Source organism: Populus trichocarpa, chromosome 14, assembly GCF_000002775.5.
Source record: "Populus trichocarpa isolate Nisqually-1 chromosome 14, P.trichocarpa_v4.1, whole genome shotgun sequence".
Classification (NCBI taxonomy): Eukaryota; Viridiplantae; Streptophyta; class Magnoliopsida; order Malpighiales; family Salicaceae; genus Populus; species Populus trichocarpa.
Genome location: NC_037298.2, coordinates 1,700,019 through 1,724,426, shown reverse-complemented (window position 1 = coordinate 1,724,426; position 24,408 = coordinate 1,700,019). Strand labels below are relative to the sequence as shown.

Genomic DNA, 24,408 nt, shown 5'->3' with positions numbered 1-24,408 from the left:
TCGAGGGCTGAGATGTGTTTGGGTTTTAATCTGGTGTGGTCAGCCCTATTGTATCCTATTAAATCAACGGTTCAGTTCTAAATACTATTAGATCTAACGGTTAGGATATATTTGGTATTTTCCATATTGTTTTTAATAAAAATCAATACCTTACCCGCATGAAGAAATAGTAAAAAAACTTAAATAGTAATCCGGATACTCTTTTCTTTTTTTTCTTTCTTTTTTTTTTCTTTTCTTCTCCCTCTCTCGCGCACTGTCACTGGCTATTTATAGCCAATGACACAGGATGTCCAAATCACCACTGATTTGCTTTGAAGAAAAAAATGGATCACTTGCTTTCGGTGCACCTGCTCCTTTGACAAAAATATTTTATTTTATTTTATTTTTGTTTTTTTTATTATGTATAATAATATATATTTATATAGGTAAAATTAAAAACTCAATTCAGTATTAGAAAAAGCCTGTCTCAACTGCTAAAAATCAATTTTAATGACCGAAAATAACAGTTTTGACCCAAAATGACCTGAAACTTATTTTTACCCTGGTCGACATGGTTTGACCCGTATTGACTCGGTGGACTCGGTTTTGACCGAAAATGACGGTTTTGACCCGAAAACTCATTTTTTACTTTGGTCGACATGGTTTGACCCGTATTGACTCGGTGGACTCGGTTTTGACCCGAAACGGCTTGAAACTCATTTTTTACCCTGGTCGACATGTTTTGACCCGTATTGACTCGGTGGACTCGGTTTTGACCGAAAATGACGGTTTTGACCCGAAAACTCATTTTTTACTTGGCCGACATGGTTTGACCTGTATTGACCCGGTGGAATCGGTTCTTATGGAAAGATGCGGTTGACTCGAGAAAAATATATTTTTGAATTTTTCTTTTTCTTAATTTTTTTGGATTTTTATAAATAATAATAGAAATAAAATAACATTTGAGAAAATCTTGGTGGATCCAAAATTGGGTTACAACAATGATAATTTATTCTGCAGAACTGAGTTGCTTTATTTAAGCAAGACAGTTACATAAAAATAGAGACTAACAGCTACATTCATTATTTTAGCCATAAAATTCTAAACAGACTCTTAAGAAATAAGAAAGCAACATTGAAGAATAAACAAACTGCAGAAGAACCGATAATCAAGGCTGACTTGGTCAGTTGCTGGTGTTGTAATTTTAACGGTTCTTACTCTTGGTGAAGTTCTTGCTGAGAATCCTTGAGTTGAAGGGATCCCAACCGGGTAGAATTATCATAATCTTGAAGAATATGCTCTGGTATTCCGGGAACTATCAATCCTGCGATCCTTAGCAGTCTCATAAACCAACTCTCTCTGTAGTCCTGGCCATGGAGGTAAGGGATTATAAAACTTCTGATAAGCTCCCAGAGAGCATTGAGGTACTTGGGGAGTATCAACAACAAAGAGAAGTAGTTCTTGTTTGGCTCTTCTTGCATAACCTGTGTTGCGAATCACAATTATCATTGATGACTGTGTTAGTGACTTGTCAACAATATTACTGAATACTGAGTTCTGATGATACATAATCGAGTCAAGAAAAGAATCATCTGGTTGGAATTTACAAGTAAAGGAAAAGGGCGAGAGAGCACTGACCTTTCCTTTGTAGAAGCTATTGAAGTAGATGCAGGGACCGAAATGCTTGAATAAAAGAAGATTGTCATCATAGGGCAATCTAGTTACTATGTCATTACTGTAGACATGCCTCATGTACCTTACTTCATACCTTTTCAACTTATCTACCATAAATTCCCCAAATTGTCCATCTCCTACTCTGGGCTGTCCAAACGTGTAAACCCCTTCCAATCTCTCAAGCAACCAAGCCTCCTGGTGTAATGCTAACACTCCCACGAACAGTATAGCCAATGCCCCACCCAAGCTATGCCCTGTTAATATAAATTTTGCCTTCTCATTCTTGAGCAATATGTCCCTTAGCATTTGTCTAATTTTGTAGTATGCATAAGAATGACCACTGCCTTGTTCAATTTCTTTGGGCCAGCCATTCTCTTGCAGGCCTAGGGCTTTCATGAAGCCACGATGGAGCTTACCAATGCCTTGAAGGTCATACCACGAGAGATCCACATCTGTGGTCCAGTCATCTGCATCAAATGGGTTGGTCCCTCTGAAAGCCACCACAATTAAGGTTGGGTCAACCTTCTTATCTTGGAACAATAATGCTTGCGTTGAGGCCCTTTCTTGGTACCCTGTGCGGCATTCAAATCAGATGTTCAAACAAATATGCCTTTTATTTTGTGTGTTGGAAATGTGATTGTTGTTTTTAAAAACTATTAAATTAATAAAAAAAAATTTAATATATTTATGTTAAAAATAAAAAAAAATAAAAAATATTATTTTGATATATTTTCAAATAAAAAATATTTTTAAAAGACACCATACATCAAATTAAATATCAAATATATGCACAACTATATTCCTAGCAAACGCTTTCAGTCCTTTCATTAGTTTTCTTGACAATTTATCCTTTATTTTTAGTCAAAATCTCACCTAGCATAAACAAAGTCAAAAATGCATTTGAAAAGGGTAATTTAGAGAATTTACAAGCAACTTCCAACAGGGGGGATTTATGATTTTTATTTAAAACCAAGCGTACCACCTATAAAATTATTAAAATAACTAAATTGTAATCTACCTTTAAATTTTAAAAGGGCCAATTTTAATAAAATAAACTAGTTTGGTTTCTCGTGCTATCCTACGAGATGGAGTATTCTTTTTTCAATGAATGGAGTGCACCAGTCAATTAATTTCCTTGTGTATCTCGCAGCCTACATCACCTTGACCTTATGTTTTTGTCTTTAGAATACCTTGACCTGACCTGATGATGTTGCTTAAAGTTCAAGAGCTTTGGATTTTACAACATGTTTACTTTTCTTTGTGTCTCTATATATTCTCTTCCTACGTACAAACAACACTTCAATTCTGAATCTTGCTCGTCTATAATCAAAACATGACCAGCGTTTTAAAATTTTAACATATTATCCACGTTTATGTTTTGTCTCATCCTTGAAATGTCATGCTAAAATTTCCTTGCCGTGAATTGACTTAGATAATGGTTAGGTAAGAGTTATTTCAAAGAGATGGTGTTAAATTTGATATTAATTCCTAGATCATACGGACCTCCATATCAGCTGTGACAACATTATCATATAGTGTTCTTTCCGAGAAATGATAACCTCTAATTTTCTAATTGAAAGCATACTTATCAATCTAGTATGAAGTTTGATTCAATCCAAGAACGAGTTCTATGTTTGCTCGATCAATTTTAAAATAAAATATACATCCGTTTTAAATAAAAATATTAATTTTTTTTAAATAAACTCAAACCCAAGAATTTAATAATAATTTAGTTAGATTAACCAAGTCAATTATGTTTAATGAAGTGGAGAGCACGTGATTGATTAATTAATTAGGTTAACCACAAATTCAAAATAAACTAACTTGTACTATACTCCAAATAATGAAATTATATATCATATGAACCTACTAGCCTGGGCGGGCTGAGTAACTATGATTGAAAGTATAAGCCTTGCTTCTTACCGTTCCAGTAGTCGTAGGAACCCAAGAACTCCATCTGCAGAAAAGTGAAAAGAAAACGAAAAACAACCATCGTTACATCTCATGGGATATCAGTGAAACATTTTCATTAATTTCTCTAGCTGCACTTTTTTCTTTCACGGCTAGCTAGTAGATATGATCAAAACTAATTCTACATATTGTACTGTAATTGAGGGACATGCCTCCATTAAAAGTACCAAGTTTGAGCACATAAATTTTTTTTCAACAGCACAAATTAATCAAAAAAATGGAACAAGTTTTGGGCTCTAGGCTAGACAGTTAGGTTTTCTGTAACTCGATCCATGTTATAACCAAAAACAAAAAGGTGTGTGTGATCATGTGGTGTTAGTGCTGATACTTACGTTCCAATGATCTTTGACGATGGTTTCGATGAAAGCTTTGTTTTCGTATGACAATTTGGCGGCCATCAAAGACAAGGAAGTGTTATATTTTATTTCCCCGGGTCTGCTACTCTTGTCTAGTTCTACTCTCCAGTCAGAATGTCCAACCGCAGATCTGAACGTTGCTGATGATTCATCCGGCCTCACAACCTTGTCTGCATAAGTACAATCCATTCTTAATTAGCTATTAGAACCCCATATTATACATTAAAGGGTTGATTGTAACTGCATGCACTCATGCATGGACATATATAGATTCGATCAAAAGGTGACCAAAAACGTTTTTCAATGCACAAGTAAACTGATTTATGCTCTAATTCTTCCCTGATTTTATGCCACGAAAAAATAAAAATTCAAGGGAGCTGCACATACCCTTCAAATAATTCAACAGGAGCTTGAAAAGGCCACCGTTGTTTGAGATAAGATTTAACCAGTACTCTACAGTATGCCCTGTTTGAGCCAAGGGTTCCCTGCAAGAAAGAAGGATTTTTTGCACAAGAACCGAGATGAAAATTAGCCATCGTCGATTAATATCTCTCAGCCGGTTCTCTTCGGGGCAGTCAACGAATTTTCTACTTCTTACATCAGAGAAGAATAAGAGAAGAACGAGTTCCTTCAAACTAGCTTCCTTTGGATCGAGCAACAACTTATCTTGACAGAAGTGCTCGTCATTGCAATTGGCCATGGCTTGGAAGCAAAGAAGAAATGATGAATTGATTATCTCAATGTCTGATGCAGAATTAGCTAAAGGCTTCGATGTTTATATAGTGAAGTAACTAAGATTCCGTCCCTCAACTATATACTCTGTTTCAATTAAGTTCTTAGAGTTCGAGATTAGTCAAAGTTACCCTAAACTACCACACATTACTCAATTGTGTCCCGTATTAATTTACAGCCATCAAAAGAATTTACTACCAAAATTCATAAATCTTGTGTATTTTTTCTCACATGCCCAACATCAGTACAAACCTGTTATTCCAAATTCTTCAGAATATCAAGTTGCAACAAATAATAACATTTCATGCTAGGAAATAAAATAAAAAAATAACGATATTTTGTTGAAAAACGACAGGAATAACTAAGTTTTATAATTTCTTTTTCTATCACTTGCGACTGTGTTCTTTGATTAGTAAGAGATCACACGACAAAAATTATATATATAAAAAAGAGTTATTTATCTCTTTTGATTGGTACAATATTGATTAAAATATATAATTTTATTTAGGGTAATATTGCTCAATTTTATATTTGAAGAATTTAATTGAAATCATGTGTACACTAGATGACTAAGCTGTAGTTTCCCATACATTTTGTAAAACGAAGACAGCTAACACGGCTTCCTGTCTTGGAATAAGACCAGGTGAAAGATTAAAAATCAATCATCCACGTGATTTGTAATTAATTAGCCTGGTCTAGTTTTAAAATTGAATAATCAATGGTCGTCATCGTGGCCTGGATGTCAAATTCCGTCCTCAGCTTAATTAGAAGAAATGGGAATCTGTACAAAATCTTCCTAATCAGCATGGGGAGAAGCCATTGAATTTTTTCAGATGGTCACCGCCTTTCAAAGATGGATGGGAACGACGACCGAGTTCACGACTCTGCAATTACGTGGAATTGCACTTTTGCGAAATCACATTGGCAATTGGGAAAAGCAATAAATTGAAGCTTTGATTTGTTAAAAAAAGGGAGTAACTTTATTGGAATGGTAATCAGAAAATCCTAGGGATCGATACAAGTTTCCTAATCACATCACAATGCCTTCTTCTCCTGTTTATGCAATATTCTATATTAACACATACCTTTTAATATATTTATTTATGATTAAGAACTTGCCTCGAGGTTTCTGTTTTAAAGTGATGTCCCAGTTGACATGTCAATTCAAGTTAATTTTTTTCTTTTAAGAAAATAAAAACAGTATTATTTTAATATAGAAATTCTAGTTTGAAGTAAGTTCAATCTGGACCACGTTTAGAATTAGTAAATGGTTAAAAAATGAGTTGTGCGTGCATTAGTGCTTTCGTGTCTAATCAATCAGCTTGACCAGTCTGTCAATCATCGAATAAGTGTTCTCATTTTAGATAATCTATTACGATGTGATTAAGACTTTCTTTGATTTGAAAATAAACAAATAATTAATCCTCCATCAGATAAGCCCATGCCCATTCTCTAACTCAATATAAAACTTTCAAATATTTGAATTCAAATCTGTTTATAGTCATTCCTTTGCATACTAATCAGACTCGGTCTAAGTATTGATCTGGAAAAAAAAATAGTTAAATTATTATCGATTCATAAACATCATGTTAGACTTTAAATTTTGAGTTTTTTAAATCCATTTATTAAATAAGTTAGATTTAATAATTATGTTTCCTTGCAAGTTAACATAGCAAGTTAATAGCTCAATTAATAATAAGCAAGTGGTAAATAGTTAATTATAAAAAAAAAAAATTTAATTTGAATTTTATCGTTTTTATTTTTGAACCCATATAAAGGTTTGTAATTGACTAAAAATCTTAAATTAGCGGGTTTCCTCAATAGTTTGGCTCTTGAAAATGATCATGTTGTTAGAGAATAATATAAATTATATCTTGGGACCTTACCTAATAGCTTAAGCTTTTAGGTTGAATTGTTTCTTTGACATATAGAATAATATAAATTATATCATGGGACCTCACCTAATAGCTTAAGCTATTAGGTTGTGCTGGTTCTTTGACATGGTATCAGAGCCTTGATGACCAAGCAGTCACGAGTTCGAATCTCACCATCTCTATTTATGTGATAAAAATTAAGCACAAGGTAGTGTGGACCTGTGCAAGTTTTAAGCCCAAAAGGTTTTTACTTGAGGGGATGTGTTAGAGAATAATATAAATCATATCCGGGACCTCACCTAATAGCTTAAACTATTAGGTTGAGATTGTCAAAGAACCATATCAACCCAAAAGCTTAAGTTATTGGGTTGAGATGATTTTTTGACATGGTATCAGAGTCTTGATGACCAAGTGGTCACAAGTTCGAATCTCACCACCACTATTTATTTGATAAAAATCAAGTACAAGGTAATGTGGGTCTGTGCAAGTTTCAAGTGCAAAGGGCTTTCACTTGAGGGGCCATGTTAGAGAATAATATAAATCATATCTTGGGACCTTACCTAACAGCTTAAGTTATTAGGTTGAATTGATTTTTTAACACACATAACTTTCAATTGAGTTTACAAATGTATCTATAATTAAAAAAAAATTAACATACACATAAATAATGCTTTTATTTATTGGAATTGAATTTTTTTTTTGAAGTTTTAGGAGTGAGTATTCAAATTATAATGTCTCTCAGGACTTAAAAAATCAAAATCTCCTACAATGGACACTCCCATAAGGAGTAATATCCATGCTGACTGCGTCACTATCAAATAGAAATTAATGTACATAAAATCTTCTCCATGCAACTGCTTCATACTGCGTCCTGCATTGATGGATTTTCCCAAGTTTGCCGGCGAGGACACCAACCCTAAGATATAGTTCACACCTATATATATTTGATAGTAGAAAATGGAGAATAACTTAAACCGTCACTTTTTTTTTAATTAAGAAATTAGATACATCCAAACCTATGTTGTTTCGTTTTATATGAGCTTTATTATTCGGCTTTATTTATGGTTTTTTTTTTATTTTTAATATTTTACTTAATGGAATATAAACCCATCCTCTTAATACTAAATCTTTTCTTTCAATTATCTGCTACAGCCGCTGTAGCATGTATCCCTTAAATGCTTTTCTTTTTTATTCTTAATTAAGGTGATTTGGTTCCGAAACAAGATTAAAGAAGGCCTCCTTGGTATTATTATCATTATTATTTTTTTGTTCATTTACGCCTTTTTTTTAATTTGAGTTTTGTTTTATGAACTTTTTGGTTTATGATAAAATATATTCCTCCAAATTAGCACTATTTATAAATTGAGTGATTGGAATTCCTTAATTTAACCTTATTCTTGTTGTTCGTTTCACATTAATAAATGAAGGGAAATCTTTTCTCATTGATAATAATGATGATCATTATGATATTTATTATGATAGTAATAATAATAGTTTTTCCTGTTGTTAATAGTTATAAAATGATAGTTTTTTTTTGTTTTCTAATAATAGGTTGCATTGATTACTATTATCAAGTTGACAGTTGATTGGATTTGGAGGTAGGTGGTGATGACTGTGGCAGACAATGTTATTGATGATGTGGGGTTATTGTCCTGGTAAAGGTTTTGTTCAAGAGATTATTATAGCATGTTGATAAAATGAGGATTTTTATTTTTTGAAAATTAGTATATTTTTTTAATAAATTATAAAACAATATAATTTGAAAAGGAATTGATAAAACAATATAATTTTTATATATAACAATTGGGAAATGTGACATTCAACTTTGTTGTTGTTGAAAAACACTATATTTTTAAAAAAAAATCATGAAATAAGATGCATAAATTATGATGAAAAGAGATGAGAGAGGAAAAAAAAACCTCGGATACACACAAAAGTTCTTATTACAACACTGCGAGTTGTTTAAAAAAAACTAAGGGGACAATTGTCCCCCTTCTCTAATGTAGCTTCGTCCATGTGTGAGTCTGCATAATGAGGATACCTTTTTTTTTCTCTGCATAATTAATTCCAATTTCAAGATAAGCTGGACTTGATTACAAATCATTTATAACACAAGGCACGATTTTATTAGCTCAGTCTCATAAATGAAGCATGCATTATTTATAGAAGCTGAGTATATGGGAACACACTTCTCTAGCCTAGAGTACGGAAGCTTTTTTTTACCTTTTCACCAAGGCCAAAAATAGCTTCTATCGAGAAAATAATAATTAAAAAAAAAAGCCAAATTAGCTTGCTCACTTTCACAAGCTACTAGTCATAAAATTGATGCATTTAGGTCAATTGTGATAGGATAACCGTTGGCTTTAATGCTTCCAAGAGGGATGACATGAATTGCTATTTTTTATTATAAAAAAATAGGGTAGTTGATAAAAATAATTTATAAACTAGTACAACTATATAATTATGCCCTGGTGGTCATTTAGGGACCAGAATATTCGATAGAAGGCAAATGCCCTGGTGGTCATTCAGGGACCAGAATTTCCAGAATATTTGAAAATAAACCTTGTATCCATGGTTATTGAACAATAATATTAAAGAAATTACATATCTCGGACGTATAGGATAAACACACCTGGTAACGTAGTCCATCCATTGCTACCAAGAGTTTGTTTGTTTCTCGAAATGGTGTGTCAAAAGAGTGTTAAGACATCGTAGATTGTTCTTATTGGACAAAATGAAAGAAGTAGGAGAACTGGAAACAAGATGATAATTTATTCTGCAGAACTGAGTTGCTTTATATAAGCAAGACAGTTACATAAAAATAGAGACTAACAGCTACATTCATTATTTTAGCCATAAAATTCTAAACAGACTCTTAAGAAATAAGTAAGCAACATTGAAGAATAAACAAACTGCAGAAGAACCAGTAATCAAGGCTGACTTGGTTAGTTGCTGGTGTTGTAATTTTAACGGTTCTTACTCTTGGTGAAGTTCTTGCTGAGAATCCTTGAGTTGAAGGGATCCCAACCGGGTAGAATTATCATAATCTTGAAGAATATGTTCTGGTATTCCTGGAACTATCAATCCTGCGATCCTTAGCAGTCTCATAAACCAACTCTCTCTGTAGTCCTGGCCATGGAGGTAAGGGATTATAAAACTTCTGATAAGCTCCCAGAGAGCATTGAGGTACTTGGGGAGTATCAACAACAAAGAGAAGTAGTTCTTGTTCGGCTCTTCTTGCATAACCTGTGTCCCGATCACAGTTATCATTCATGACTGTGTTAGTGACTTGTTAACAATATTACTGAATACTGAGTTCTGCTGATACATAATCGAGTCAAGAAAATAATTATCTGGTTGGAATTTACAAGTAAAGTAAGAGGGCGAGAGAGCACTGACCTTTCCTTTGTAGAAGCTATTGAAGTAGATGCAGGGACCGAAATGCTTGAATAAAATAAGATTGTCATCATAGGGCAATCTAGGCACTATATCATTACTGTAGACATGCCTCATGTACCTTACTTCATACCTTTTCAACTTATCTACCATAAATTCCCCAAATTGTCCATCTCCTACTCTAGGCTGTCCAAACGTGTAAACCCCTTCCAATCTCTCAAGCAACCAAGCCTCCTGGTGTAATGCTAACACTCCCATGAACAGTATAGCCAATGCCCCACCCAAGCTATGCCCTGTTAATATAAATTTTGCCTTCTCATTCTTGAGCAATATGTTCCTTAGCATTTGTCTAATTTCATAGTATGCATAAGAATGACCACTGTCTTGTTCAATTTCTTTGGGCCAGCCATTCTCTTGCAGGCCTAGGGCTTTCAAGAAGCCACGATGGAGCTTACCAATGCCTTGAAGGTCATACCACGAGAGATCCACATCTGTGGTCCAGTCATCTGCATCAAATGGGTTGGTCCCTCTGAAAGCCACCACAATTAAGGTTGGGTCAACCTTCTTATCTTGGAACAATAATGCTTGCGTTGAGGCCCTTTCTTGGTACCCTGTGCGGCATTCAAATCAGATGTTCAAACAAATATGCCTTTTATTTTGTGTGTTGGAAATGTGATTGTTGTTTTTAAAAAATATTAAATTAATAATTTTTTTTTAATATATTTATGTTAAAAATAAAAAAATAAAAAATATTATTTTGATATATTTTCAAATAAAAAATATTTTTAAAAGACACCATACATCAAATTAAATATCAAATATATGCACAACTATATTCCTAGCAAACGCTTTCAGTCCTTTCATTAGTTTTCTTGACAATTTATCCTTTATTTTTAGTCAAAATCTCACCTAGCATAAACAAAGTCAAAAATGCATTTGAAAAGGGTAATTTAGAGAATTTACAAGCAACTTCCAACAGGGGGGATTTATGATTTTTATTTAAAACCAAGCGTACCACCTATAAAATTATTAAAATAACTAAATTGTAATCTACCTTTAAATTTTAAAAGGGCCAATTTTAATAAAATAAACTAGTTTGGTTTCTCGTGCTATCCTACGAGATGGAGTATTCTTTTTTCAATGAATGGAGTGCACCAGTCAATTAATTTCCTTGTGTATCTCGCAGCCTACATCACCTTGACCTTATGTTTTTGTCTTTAGAATACCTTGACCTGACCTGATGATGTTGCTTAAAGTTCAAGAGCTTTGGATTTTACAACATGTTTACTTTTCTTTGTGTCTCTATATATTCTCTTCCTACGTACAAACAACACTTCAATTCTGAATCTTGCTCGTCTATAATCAAAACATGACCAGCGTTTTAAAATTTTAACATATTATCCACGTTTATGTTTTGTCTCATCCTTGAAATGTCATGCTAAAATTTCCTTGCCGTGAATTGACTTAGATAATGGTTAGGTAAGAGTTATTTCAAAGAGATGGTGTTAAATTTGATATTAATTCCTAGATCATACGGACCTCCATATCAGCTGTGACAACATTATCATATAGTGTTCTTTCCGAGAAATGATAACCTCTAATTTTCTAATTGAAAGCATACTTATCAATCTAGTATGAAGTTTGATTCAATCCAAGAACGAGTTCTATGTTTGCTCGATCAATTTTAAAATAAAATATACATCCGTTTTAAATAAAAATATTAATTTTTTTTAAATAAACTCAAACCCAAGAATTTAATAATAATTTAGTTAGATTAACCAAGTCAATTATGTTTAATGAAGTGGAGAGCACGTGATTGATTAATTAATTAGGTTAACCACAAATTCAAAATAAACTAACTTGTACTATACTCCAAATAATGAAATTATATATCATATGAACCTACTAGCCTGGGCGGGCTGAGTAACTATGATTGAAAGTATAAGCCTTGCTTCTTACCGTTCCAGTAGTCGTAGGAACCCAAGAACTCCATCTGCAGAAAAGTGAAAAGAAAACGAAAAACAACCATCGTTACATCTCATGGGATATCAGTGAAACATTTTCATTAATTTCTCTAGCTGCACTTTTTTCTTTCACGGCTAGCTAGTAGATATGATCAAAACTAATTCTACATATTGTACTGTAATTGAGGGACATGCCTCCATTAAAAGTACCAAGTTTGCGCACATAATTTTTTTTTCAACAGCACAAATTAATCAAAAAAATGGAACAAGTTTTGGGCTCTAGGCTAGACAGTTAGGTTTTCTGTAACTCGATCCATGTTATAACCAAAAACAAAAAGGTGTGTGTGATCATGTGGTGTTAGTGCTGATACTTACGTTCCAATGATCTTTGACGATGGTTTCGATGAAAGCTTTGTTTTCGTATGACAATTTGGCGGCCATCAAAGACAAGGAAGTGTTATATTTTATTTCCCCGGGTCTGCTACTCTTGTCTAGTTCTACTCTCCAGTCAGAATGTCCAACCGCAGATCTGAACGTTGCTGATGATTCATCCGGCCTCACAACCTTGTCTGCATAAGTACAATCCATTCTTAATTAGCTATTAGAACCCCATATTATACATTAAAGGGTTGATTGTAACTGCATGCACTCATGCATGGACATATATAGATTCGATCAAAAGGTGACCAAAAACGTTTTTCAATGCACAAGTAAACTGATTTATGCTCTAATTCTTCCCTGATTTTATGCCACGAAAAAATAAAAATTCAAGGGAGCTGCACATACCCTTCAAATAATTCAACAGGAGCTTGAAAAGGCCACCGTTGTTTGAGATAAGATTTAACCAGTACTCTACAGTATGCCCTGTTTGAGCCAAGGGTTCCCTGCAAGAAAGAAGGATTTTTTGCACAAGAACCGAGATGAAAATTAGCCATCGTCGATTAATATCTCTCAGCCGGTTCTCTTCGGGGCAGTCAACGAATTTTCTACTTCTTACATCAGAGAAGAATAAGAGAAGAACGAGTTCCTTCAAACTAGCTTCCTTTGGATCGAGCAACAACTTATCTTGACAGAAGTGCTCGTCATTGCAATTGGCCATGGCTTGGAAGCAAAGAAGAAATGATGAATTGATTATCTCAATGTCTGATGCAGAATTAGCTAAAGGCTTCGATGTTTATATAGTGAAGTAACTAAGATTCCGTCCCTCAACTATATACTCTGTTTCAATTAAGTTCCTAGAGTTCGAGATTAGTCAAAGTTACCCTAAACTACCACACATTACTCAATTGTGTCCCGTATTAATTTACAGCCATCAAAAGAATTTACTACCAAAATTCATAAATCTTGTGTATTTTTTCTCACATGCCCAACATCAGTACAAACCTGTTATTCCAAATTCTTCAGAATATCAAGTTGCAACAAATAATAACATTTCATGCTAGGAAATAAAATAAAAAATAACGATATTTTGTTGAAAAACGACAGGAATAACTAAGTTTTATAATTTCCTTTTCTATCACTTGCGACTGTGTTCTTTGATTAGTAAGAGATCACACGACAAAAATTATATATATAAAAAAGAGTTATTTATCTCTTTTGATTGGTACAATATTGATTAAAATATATAATTTTATTTAGGGTAATATTGCTCAATTTTATATTTGAAGAATTTAATTGAAATCATGTGTACACTAGATGACTAAGCTGTAGTTTCCCATACATTTTGTAAAACGAAGACAGCTAACACGGCTTCCTGTCTTGGAATAAGACCAGGTGAAAGATTAAAAATCAATCATCCACGTGATTTGTAATTAATTAGCCTGGTCTAGTTTTAAAATTGAATAATCAATGGTCGTCATCGTGGCCTGGATGTCAAATTCCGTCCTAAGCTTAATTAGAAGAAATGGGAATCTGTACAAAATTTTCCTAATCAGCATGGGGAGAAGCCATTGAATTTTTTCAGATGGTCACCGCCTTTCAAAGATGGATGGGAACGACGACCGAGTTCACGACTCTGCAATTACGTGGAATTGCACTTTAGCGAAATCACATTGGCAATTGGGAAAAGCAATAAATTGAAGCTTTGATTTGTTACAAAAAGGGAGTAACTTTAGTGGAATGGTAATCATAAAATCCTAGGGATCGATACAAGTTTCCTAATCACATCATTCTTCTCCTGTTTATGCAATATTCTATATTAACACATACCTTTTAATATATTTATTTATCATTAAGAACTTGCCTCGAGGTTTCTGTTTTAAAGTGATGTCCCAGTTGAAATGTCAATTCAAGTTAATTTTTTTCTTTTAATAAAATAAAAACAGTATTATTTTAATATAGAAATTCTAGTTTGAAGTAAGTTCAATCTGGGCCACGTTTAGAATTAGTAAATGGTTAAAAAAATGAGTTGTGCGTGCATTAGTGCTTTCGTGTCTAATCAATCAGCTTGACCAGTCTGTCCTTTGCATACTAATCAGACTCGGTCTAAGTATTGATCTGGAAAAAAAAAAGTTAAATTATTATCGATTCATAAACATCATGTTAGACTTTAAATTTTGAGTTTTTTTAAATCAACTTGTTAAACAAGTTAGATTTAATAATTATGTTTCCTTCCAAAGTGTGATATCAATATTCACATAGCAAGTAAGTTAATAGCTCAATTAATAATAATCAAATGGTAAAGAATCAATTAAGAAAAAATAACATTTTTAATTTAAATCTTATTATTTTTATTTTTCAACCTATATAAAAATACGTGATTGATTAAAAATCTTAAAATAGAGGTTTCCTCAATGATTTGGCTCTTAAAAATAATAACCTAACCTTGATATTGAGTCTACGAATGTATTTATGATAAAAAAAAAATTAACATACACATAAACAATGCTTTTATTTATTGGAAGGGAATTTTTTTAAAAAGTTTTAGGAGTGAGTATTCAAATTATAATGACTCCCAGGACTCAAAAAATCAAAATCTCCTACAATATGCACTCTTAAATTCATCCTAAGTTCAGCCTCTCTTTTCTTTCTATATAAAAAAAGTGCAAACAAAATACTTAATATGATTATTATAACTTGCGTGCTATTGGGGTGTGAAAAATGCATATGGGCTCCCTTCTGGGCTGCATTTATCGGCAATAACTGAGAGAAAGAGTTGGATTGTCTACTTCAGTTTTTTCATGGGCCATTTACCATTACCGTTGCCCACTTACCCCATATCTGGGCTCTGAAGTCGTGGGTAGTGAAAGAAATGTTTTTGGCGAATCCTTTCCAATATTATTCCGTGTTTAATTTTCTTCTTCTGGGCCAGATTAAAGTGAGTGACCCGAGTTGGATCAGTAGCACTTTCTCCTTACAAGCTTGAGATAGGACAGGATATAAGGAACACTGTTTCTTCCATGTTTAGTGTTATTCCACGTTATTTGTTCTATTTTCTATGATGGGACATGAATCACGTTTCCACCTTCAAGAAATCTTCACACAGCATATTAATTAATATATATTAATGCTCATGGATATTGGATCTCGATACCAGTAACATCTTATGATTTAACCTATAAAGTATGATTTATATATATCTCAACCTGAGAAATGATTGTATGAACCCGATTTATTATTATTTCATTCGTACAAATTATGTGAGATTCTGTCTATCTTAGCTTGCATATACACAGAATTGGTCTTTGAAATTCATGGTAATTTCCCTTTTCCTAGCTAGCCGGTGAGTATTGAATCATCGTGATCTACTGTTTCTAGAAAAAGAATTGGGACAAAAGTTCCCATGATTTGTTTGGGAATAGCATGGCACCTATCAAGTGGGACAAAGGCGTGGAATTGTAAAGAATACTAGTCTAAAATGTTTAGATCTTGAGTGTCTTCTTCTCGAGGCCCCCCCACAAAACACCCAACAACATATTTCAATGTTTTGTTTTTCTTACATTTACTCATTTGGCTGGTCCATTGCTTGTTTTGTCCCGACTCTCTCATTAATTAATTTCAGCTCCTATCATCTTAGTTGTACATTAGTTCCCAACCCCACCCCCCGTTTGTTTTACCAGATTCGATCCTAGCACGAGCAAGGAGAGACATATACAAGTTTCAAACAAGAGGTCAGGAAACAAGCAGGAGGTATAAAGACGAGAGCAAGTGTTGCCGAACAGAATCTATAAAGTAAATCAGGGCCAGTTAATCACAGGGGCCTCTTATACAACTTTGCTAGTGCAGTGGTGACATTACATGCCATGCATGTTATTCCTGACTATAGATAGGCTACTCCAATGCTTTTATTTATCCCCTTCAAATAAAAGCGATTTTAGGGTAAATTTCATTTCTATAGTGCAGTTTAAGATTTCCCAATGTTAATATATAGTTTTCAAAATTCCGATGTTATACCCCTAAATAACCTACTTTTTGAATTTTATTTTTATTTTTCTCAGGTTCTTGTATGTTTTTGTGAGACATTACAGCATGTACACGGGGATTTAATAAATAAAAAAAAATGATAGAGAACTAAGAAAAAAATAATATAAAAAAAAACTTTATATATGTTAGTTATTTAGTAGTTAATTAAAAGTTTAACAAGACTTCTTAAAAAAAAATACAGGAGAAATTTCAAGAAATTTTAAATTATATGGAAAAGATTGGAACATTTTTTTTATATATAATCATCGAGAGTATATTGAAAAAGCTATAAAATTAATAACCAAAGAAAAATATAAGGACATGACAAAAAAAAAAATAGATTTAAAGAAACAAGAGGAGGAGAACTGATCTAATACAATAGAAACAAAAAGACTAGAAAAAAAAGAATAAAATTAAAAATGATTATCTTAAATTTTTTATTATACCATAATTTGATGCCATCAGAAAATTTTAAAAAATCATTTCTTTATACAAATGGATTTTAAATCTAGAGCATGTAACCAAATAATAATCCAATAAAATATAATAAAAAATAATCAAACAAACTTATAGTTATCTTTTAAAAAATAATATTATTTCTCAACAATGAAATGCTCAAAGTACCAAGATTATTCTCCGAACTAATCTTTAAAATTTGCATTTCACCACTGCTGCAGAATATGGATTACCCATGATTTTGTAAACAACAGTATATTCTTCTATATCATTGTGGCTCGATTCTGTAATTAATACAAAAATACATTGTTGAATAATATGACGTGGAGTTCAAATTTGTCGTTCCCGTGTGCAGAATTATATTTTCTTCAGATGATACTTTGTTGATAGTAAATGTCTGAGGAAGTACAATGCACTTGGGATACTGTAAGAGTCTATGCCCTCAAATTGAAGGACAAGGGAGCACCTCCAGGGAGCACCTCCATCTCTATTGCAGAAAACCCTAAATATTTGCATGCTGGGACCTTAGTGCCAGCCATCACAAGGGTATCATAATAGCTTCTTTGACCATCATATATATAATCATTACAACTAAGTTTTTTATTTAAGTTCTATATATATCTAGCTCCTAGATTGGATTTGGATTTGGATTCGGATTGGAGTAAGGAGTATAAACTTGAAAAGCTTTGATGGGTCATGGTCCTTGAGGCAAAAGCACATCTATCATTCGATCCTACACTGGGAGGCAAAGGATCATGCATTGCCTTGGCCAACATAAGCATTTCTCTTTTTATCCAACAGTACTGACCCATTTCAATACAGACATGCATTGTGGTTAAATTGTTTCCACAATTCCGGCACGGGTCGCGCAAAGAAAAGTTCCGGTAGAATTCGAATGCTAGTTCTTCGTCTCTGAGGATAATAACTGCTGATAATCTGAATCGAGTTTGATAACTATGTCTTTAGATACTCGAATGACCTAATCTGTTGTGAGGTAATTAAATTTAATCTCCTCCTTGGGATCAAGATAAAAACAAGAATTAGGGCAGCAGGTCAGGATGATTATCACATTCAAGTCAGATGGTTACTTTGCTTTAAAATAGTTCATCCGGCGTTGCCCTTGATGCAGTACTGCAAACGAGTTATTGTTATCGAAATAGAAAAACAAAAACAAAAGTGACTTGTCAATTGATATTCAGATAAGGGTTTAAAATCTTAATCGTTTTTGGATCTTATTTGAGTGATGTTTAAATTCTTTCTATTCACTATATATGTACAAAGGACAAATTAAGTTGTTATTATTATTATTATTATTATTTTTGATAGGTAATCAAATGAGCGGATTACTTGGTTAAACTAAGATCATTCAAGATTATGGGTTGTGGACATGAACTTCTTCTCTTAAATCAATAATTTTTTTGAAGGCTGATAGTGTTTGCTAGCCCGGTGTTTGTGCTATTTCTTAAGATTGATATTTTCTTTTCTTTTTTACCAAAAAAAAAAACAAATTAAGTCGTTAGATAAATTAGTCATATTAAAACTCAAAACTAGCTAGTCAAAAATAAATTTAACTTCTCTTGCTATCTTTTTTTTAAATCTAACCCCAATAATAAAATCTAAACTAACTCAGTTAATCTATTTAGGATTAAGTTAAACTCGAGTTTGGATAAGCTTAGGTTAAGTAAAAAAAAAACTTGGCTAATCTAGTAAAAAAAATTGGGTTGAATAGTTGATCTAGTCGACATGGGTTTGATATGGTCAAAACTCGACCCTCAACATGTTGTTTTTGTTTTTTTTTCTAATCAAAATGATATTTTTTTTAAAAAAAATTATAGAATCAACTCTTTCAATATATGACCCATTATTTATCCCGAATCAAGAGACATTATAATAGGTAACTTGCCACACAAAAATGTTGAATATCATTATATTTGTTAATTTTAATCTAACCCAATCAATTAATTTAGAAATTTTTGATTAGGTGTTTGATTTAGATCGAGTTTTAAGTTAAATAAGAAAAAATATTGATTTAATAAAAAATTATATTAATGCATCAAATCTAATATAAATCTAATTGGTTAGTTTAAAAAAATAAAAAATATTATTTTAATAAAAATAATAGATTAACGGTGAATTAATAGTTACAGTCAAGGATGCTTGTACTTTTCTAAAACTCGAACAGGAGCTGAGAACTAAGAATCTAGCCAAAATAAATGTGGAAATCAGACGTGGAGTGCCAAGTAGGAGAAAATGTCCACGTAAATTGACCATGTAATGCAGATTGAGTTTCACGTGTCAAGATGTTGGTCAACAACCACGTCATCATCTTTGCCACGTTTGAAAAATAAAGCCCATCGCTTTGTCAGATCTTCACGTGGATTTCTCGTGCATCCTCCGTGATCAAAAATCAAAATCCCCCTCTTCCTCTCCGTATACCATAGTTATTAAACCCGGTCAAAAGGTCAGGTCTCGGGTTTCATGGGTCAACCCGGGTCAACTCGAGTTAACCCGGATTAACACGAAAAAATTAAAAAAAATTAAAATTTTAATATTTCATATGAAAAAATCCATGTAAATATAGATTATACATATTATGAAGTTTAAAAGAATATTTTAAAAAGTTTTTTATCTCACATTAAAAAGATATTATGTTAAGCTTTTAAGTTAAAGTATTTAAACTAAAAAATTTTTTTATCCCACATTGAAAAAACATAATTTTTTTCTTGGAAACATAAAGTATATATATATACTAATGGGTTTCAAATCCCACATTGAAAAGATAATATGTTATCCTTTTAAGTTGAAGTATTTAAACCAAAAAGTTTTTTATCCCACATTGAAAAAACATGTTTTTTTTCTTGGGAATATAGAGTATATATACTAAGGGGTTTCAAATTCCACATTGAAAAAACATAACTTTTTTCATGGGAACATATATATATATATATATATATATATAAGGGTTTCAAATCCCATATTGAAAAGATACTATGTTATCCTTTTAAGTTGAAGTATTTAAACCAAAAAGTTTTTTATTCCACATTGAAAAAACATGGTTTTTTTCATGGGAATATAGAGTATATATACTAATGGATTTCAAATCCCACATTTATAAAAACAAAAAACCGGGTCTCGCCCGGGTTCGCCCGGGTCTCCCAGGTTTAGCCGGTCTTTTATTAAACCCGGACCGGTCCAACCACCGGGCCGGGCCGGGTTTAATAACAGTGCTTTATACAACGGAATTCCATTTTCGTGCTGCCATTTCCAATGAAACACAAATATGCTTTCTCATTCTTAAACCAAGCTATCTCTCATCGAATAATAATAATAATAATAAACTATACTATACGCAAATTGTTAAACTGCAGTTTATCTCAAAATCTTCATTATTTTTTTAAATTTTCATGATATGAACAATGCTATTAAACTTGATTTTACTACAGTGATGAACCCGATTAATTCTATCAAAATTTAATTTGATTATTTAAAAAATAAAATAATATTAACTGCAGTTTATCTCAAAATCTTCATTATTTTTTTTTTAATTTCATGATATGAACAATGTTATTAAACTTGATTTTACTACAGTGATGAACCCGATCAATTCTATCAAAATTTAATTCGATTATTTAAAAAATAAAATAATATTATTTTTATACAAAAATCTCAAAAAAAACATTGATTTGAATTAAATTAGGTGAACCTGTTAAATTCTTGACTAGAGTCTTCGATCAGAATATAGGGAGTGTTTGAGAGTATAGTTGCGGGTGCTTTTCAAAGTGTTTTTTACTCGGAAATGTATTAAAATAATATTTTTTTTATTTTTAAAAATATTTTTTGATATCAGCACATCAAAATGATTTAGAAACACCAAAATATTATTAATTTAAAGTCAAGAAAAAAATAATTTTAATTTTTTAAAAAAGTACTTTTGAAACGCAAAAACAAACAGATCCATAAACAGAATAGATAAAAGTTTGGATACCGAACAATGATATAAATTTTTACCGTATGTTTTGTAATACAATTCAATTACTTTTATAAAAATATATTTGAGTAAGAATCAATTATCAAATTTATATTTTTTCTGGATCTTTTAAAATATTTTTTATGGTTTTTTTCTTTCTTTAGATATAGTTTTAAAAATAGTTTCAAACACAATACAAATATATTATTAATTGCATCCTTAATATGATATTAGAAATTTAGAGTAATTCGTTTTTTGGTACTATGGTTAAATAGGGCTTTTGAATCAATTTGTCTGCACTCAAATTACAGTCATATTTATTATAAATTAACTCCAAAATAAGTGTTCATTCATTCATAATGTAATTATACGAGGAAATAAATAACCAAACCTATCTTTAAATCTATTTATAAATAATTTTATATGTATCTGCCGAAGTTGGAGTAAATATATTTTGCAACTATTACGACTCAAAATTTAGAAACCGCCCCTCGAGCTTGTACAAAATTTGAATTTATTTAATTGTGCTCGATCAATTATATATGCTTTCCCTTTTCAAGATTGTCCCATTGTACTACTGTCGAACGTGGGTTGCAAAGATTTTCAAGGGCCATGTTTCCCGAAATGACTGAAAAAGTTGGTAATTCTTACGTTTTTGTTTTTTTTTATGATAATACGAGTGTATTAATAAAATAAAAGGTGACCCAAAAAAGTTGAAAGTTCATTTAAAGAAAAATAAAATTAATATATTATAAAAAAGATAAGAAGAAACAAATAAAAACATAAAAAAAATATTCAAAATAATTATTTGTATTTGTCCACATTCAAACACTATCTATACTACGAATAAAATCGTTAATAGCTGAAATTCATTAATAGCTAAAATTAGATTAATAAAATCGTAAATATTCTTATGTCCGACCAAGTGGGGAACAATTGGTCTATCTGTAAAGAATCCATTCTCTCTCTCTCTCTCTCTCTCTCTCTCTATATATATATATATATATATATCCAAGAATAAGAAATATTCCGCCAGTTTAAGGAAAAATTTATGCTAGTAATTACTATCCTAAATTTAATTTGAAAACGGTGAAGATAATATAAAATAAATCTATCCAATACTTTTTTGGAATCTCTAGAATTATTTTGGAGTAATTTTTTTTTTATCTTTATAAAAAAAAAGAAAAAGAGAAACATGTCTCATCTACATCATCTTGTATCCTCTTCTCCAAGATATTGACCAAAAAAGTACTGTAGTGCATTCATCCACCAGCATTTATCATTTTCCTTTCCTAGTTTCCCACATAGAGCAGCATATATATATATATATATATATATTGCGTGAAAGTGTTCCTTCGCCAATGCGAGATACTATCATAGCAATTGTGTCAATATTAATACCAATGTCACATTTCGTCAGATCCCTCATTTTCTGTTGTTAGAATTACGCGATCTTGAGTGCCATGAAATCATCACAAAATAAGGAGGCCTCTAGGCATATGCAAGGGAAAGACATTTAAAATTAAGAGAAAAAGGAACGCAAGACAAAGATTGACATTCTCACCTAAGATTTTGAACAGTTGGGCATCGTATTCAGAGATTTTAATTATTGATGTCAACACAACAAGGATTGCAGGGCCTAAAGATTTGAAGATAGAACAAATAGCCATGCATAAAAGCTAGCTCTTTACAACCCCACAAGCTAACATCACTGTTCACTAGAAAAATGCATTTATAAATCCAGCTCACTCACTGCCCCCATGAGCTAAGCATCTCCATAATGCTGAACATTTTGATGATGATGATGATGAGCAGGCTGTTGGTGACATCCTTTCCCCACTGGAAGGTAACTTCCACTAGTCATTGCCACAGGAAATCCAATCCCAGTTGTTGCTGTTGGCCTATTAGCTTGAGCTCTCTCAAGTGACTGCACTTGGGTCTTCAAGAACTTAACATAATGAATTGCCTCATCTAACATAGAGGCAGTGTCCATTTTAGTCCCTCCAGGGACTAGTCTTTGAAGTATCCTTATTCTCTCACTTATCCTTTCTCTTCTATGGCGTGCAGCAACACTTTGTGGATCTTTTGATATCTTCACGTTCCTACGTTTTGGTGGCTTCACTGACTCAGGGTCTATGTGAATTGGCTGCATGGCTGCAATTCGAAATATCATCTCCCTCATTGCCGCCATTGAATTCTTCTTTCGTGATGGTGTAGCATAATCATTTGCAGTGCCTGGTAATTCACCAACACCTCTCCATCTTGACGTAGATGGATTGGAAATGAAAGCTCGCGGGGATTGGTCTTGAATTGGGGTATTATTGCTATTAAAAGATAGAGTGGATGGTAGGTTCATAAATGGAGGTAAGTTAGCAATGTGTGGGTTATCAGTATTGAAATGCGGGACGGAGCTATCACTTACACTGGCAGCAAGAAACTGATCAGTTGGGGATAAATGATCAGCAACATCGTTACAGGCACCGTAGAACTCAGGAAACTTGTCAATCATCATCATCATCTCCGTCTGATCCTCTGTTGCAGACTTTAACAGGTCAATTTCCATGGCTTATATATGATTGACCAGCACTCTCTTTCCTAAAAAAGACAGAGAGAGAGAGAATACTTTGAGGGAAAGGAAGAAAAAAAACGAGAAACTATTTAAGGGGGCTGAGGAGATAACTGAGAACCTGATGAGAGACAGAGGGATGGGACAGATAAAAGAGAAGACTATGAGTTTTATCAGAATTTGCTGTGAAGAAAGGAAGAAATGTAAGAGTATGGAGAGAAGAAATGAAAGTGAAAAATTAAATAAAAAAAGTGATGATATCGGGAACCGACTATCGAACCAGTGTGAAAGAATATATATAACAAGTTGCTCGATATATATATATATATATATTCTGTAAATAATTCCTTTTCAATTATTCTTTGCAACTTTGTTATCTCAAATTTGGGGAGCTTTTGTTTCTTCTTCTTGTTTTCTCTCTCTCCGTTATTAAATACGTCATCTATGTAACAATTTGATCATAAATATTGAATTCTATAATACTTAAGTTATAATTTTTAATATTTACATTATAAGATAAATATATAAAAAAAGAGAGAACTAGGGTGACAAGATTATAAATTTTCCATCCAAGTTTGTGTTCTTATTAAATCTTTTCCTTTTCAATATTTAACGTATTAATATGTTGGGATGGTCAGGATAGTGGATTTGATATTGTGGTGCAACATGTTAATTTTTTTAAAGCGTTTTTGAATTGAAAATGTATTAAAATAATGTATTTTTTATTTTATTTTTTATATTAATATATCAAAATCATTTAAAAACACCTAAAATAATAAATTTTATTATTTAAATAAAAAATAATTTTAAAAGAAAATTAAAAAGCAAAATCAAACACCATCTTAAAAATAACAAAGAGCTAATTTGCCATAAATAGGAAGTTGAAAAGGAGGGACTTGAACTGTTTGGTCTTTCCTTGCTGTGAAGGGTTCAGATCTACCAACTGTTTGCAGCAGGGAGTACAATAAGTGCTTTTGAGGGTGCATGAATGATTACGAGTATTATGCTACACACTACAACTATATTATTACATTACATTGAGTGGGAACTGTTGGGGTCTCTCTTCTTATTA

At 32.2% G+C, this 24,408-nt stretch overlaps 3 protein-coding genes across 3 annotated transcripts; all 3 read right to left on the bottom strand.

Annotated features, from left to right (window-relative positions):
* Positions 1 to 987: 987 nt before the first annotated feature.
* LOC112324057 (triacylglycerol lipase OBL1) lies at positions 988 to 4,747 on the bottom strand. The gene is made up of 5 exons (XM_024584782.2): positions 4,368 to 4,747; positions 3,957 to 4,150; positions 3,577 to 3,610; positions 1,618 to 2,225; positions 988 to 1,463 (listed from the first exon to the last, which is right to left on the bottom strand). The coding sequence occupies exons 1-5, from the start codon at positions 4,678 to 4,680 to the stop codon at positions 1,194 to 1,196; spliced, it is 1,419 nt and encodes a 472-aa protein (XP_024440550.1). The 5' UTR covers positions 4,681 to 4,747; the 3' UTR covers positions 988 to 1,193.
* A 4,583-nt stretch (positions 4,748 to 9,330) lies between these two features.
* LOC18104877 (triacylglycerol lipase OBL1) lies at positions 9,331 to 13,113 on the bottom strand. Its single transcript, XM_024584764.2, has 5 exons — positions 12,733 to 13,113; positions 12,322 to 12,515; positions 11,942 to 11,975; positions 9,986 to 10,593; positions 9,331 to 9,832 (listed from the first exon to the last, which is right to left on the bottom strand). Exons 1-5 carry the CDS (start codon positions 13,043 to 13,045, stop codon positions 9,563 to 9,565), a joined length of 1,419 nt encoding a protein of 472 aa, XP_024440532.1. The 5' UTR covers positions 13,046 to 13,113; the 3' UTR covers positions 9,331 to 9,562.
* Positions 13,114 to 22,333: 9,220 nt separating this feature from the next.
* Positions 22,334 to 23,602, bottom strand: LOC18104876 (transcription factor HEC2). The gene has a single exon (XM_006374857.3). It carries the CDS (start codon positions 23,331 to 23,333, stop codon positions 22,536 to 22,538), a length of 798 nt encoding a protein of 265 aa, XP_006374919.2. The 5' UTR covers positions 23,334 to 23,602; the 3' UTR covers positions 22,334 to 22,535.
* Positions 23,603 to 24,408: the final 806 nt, after the last annotated feature.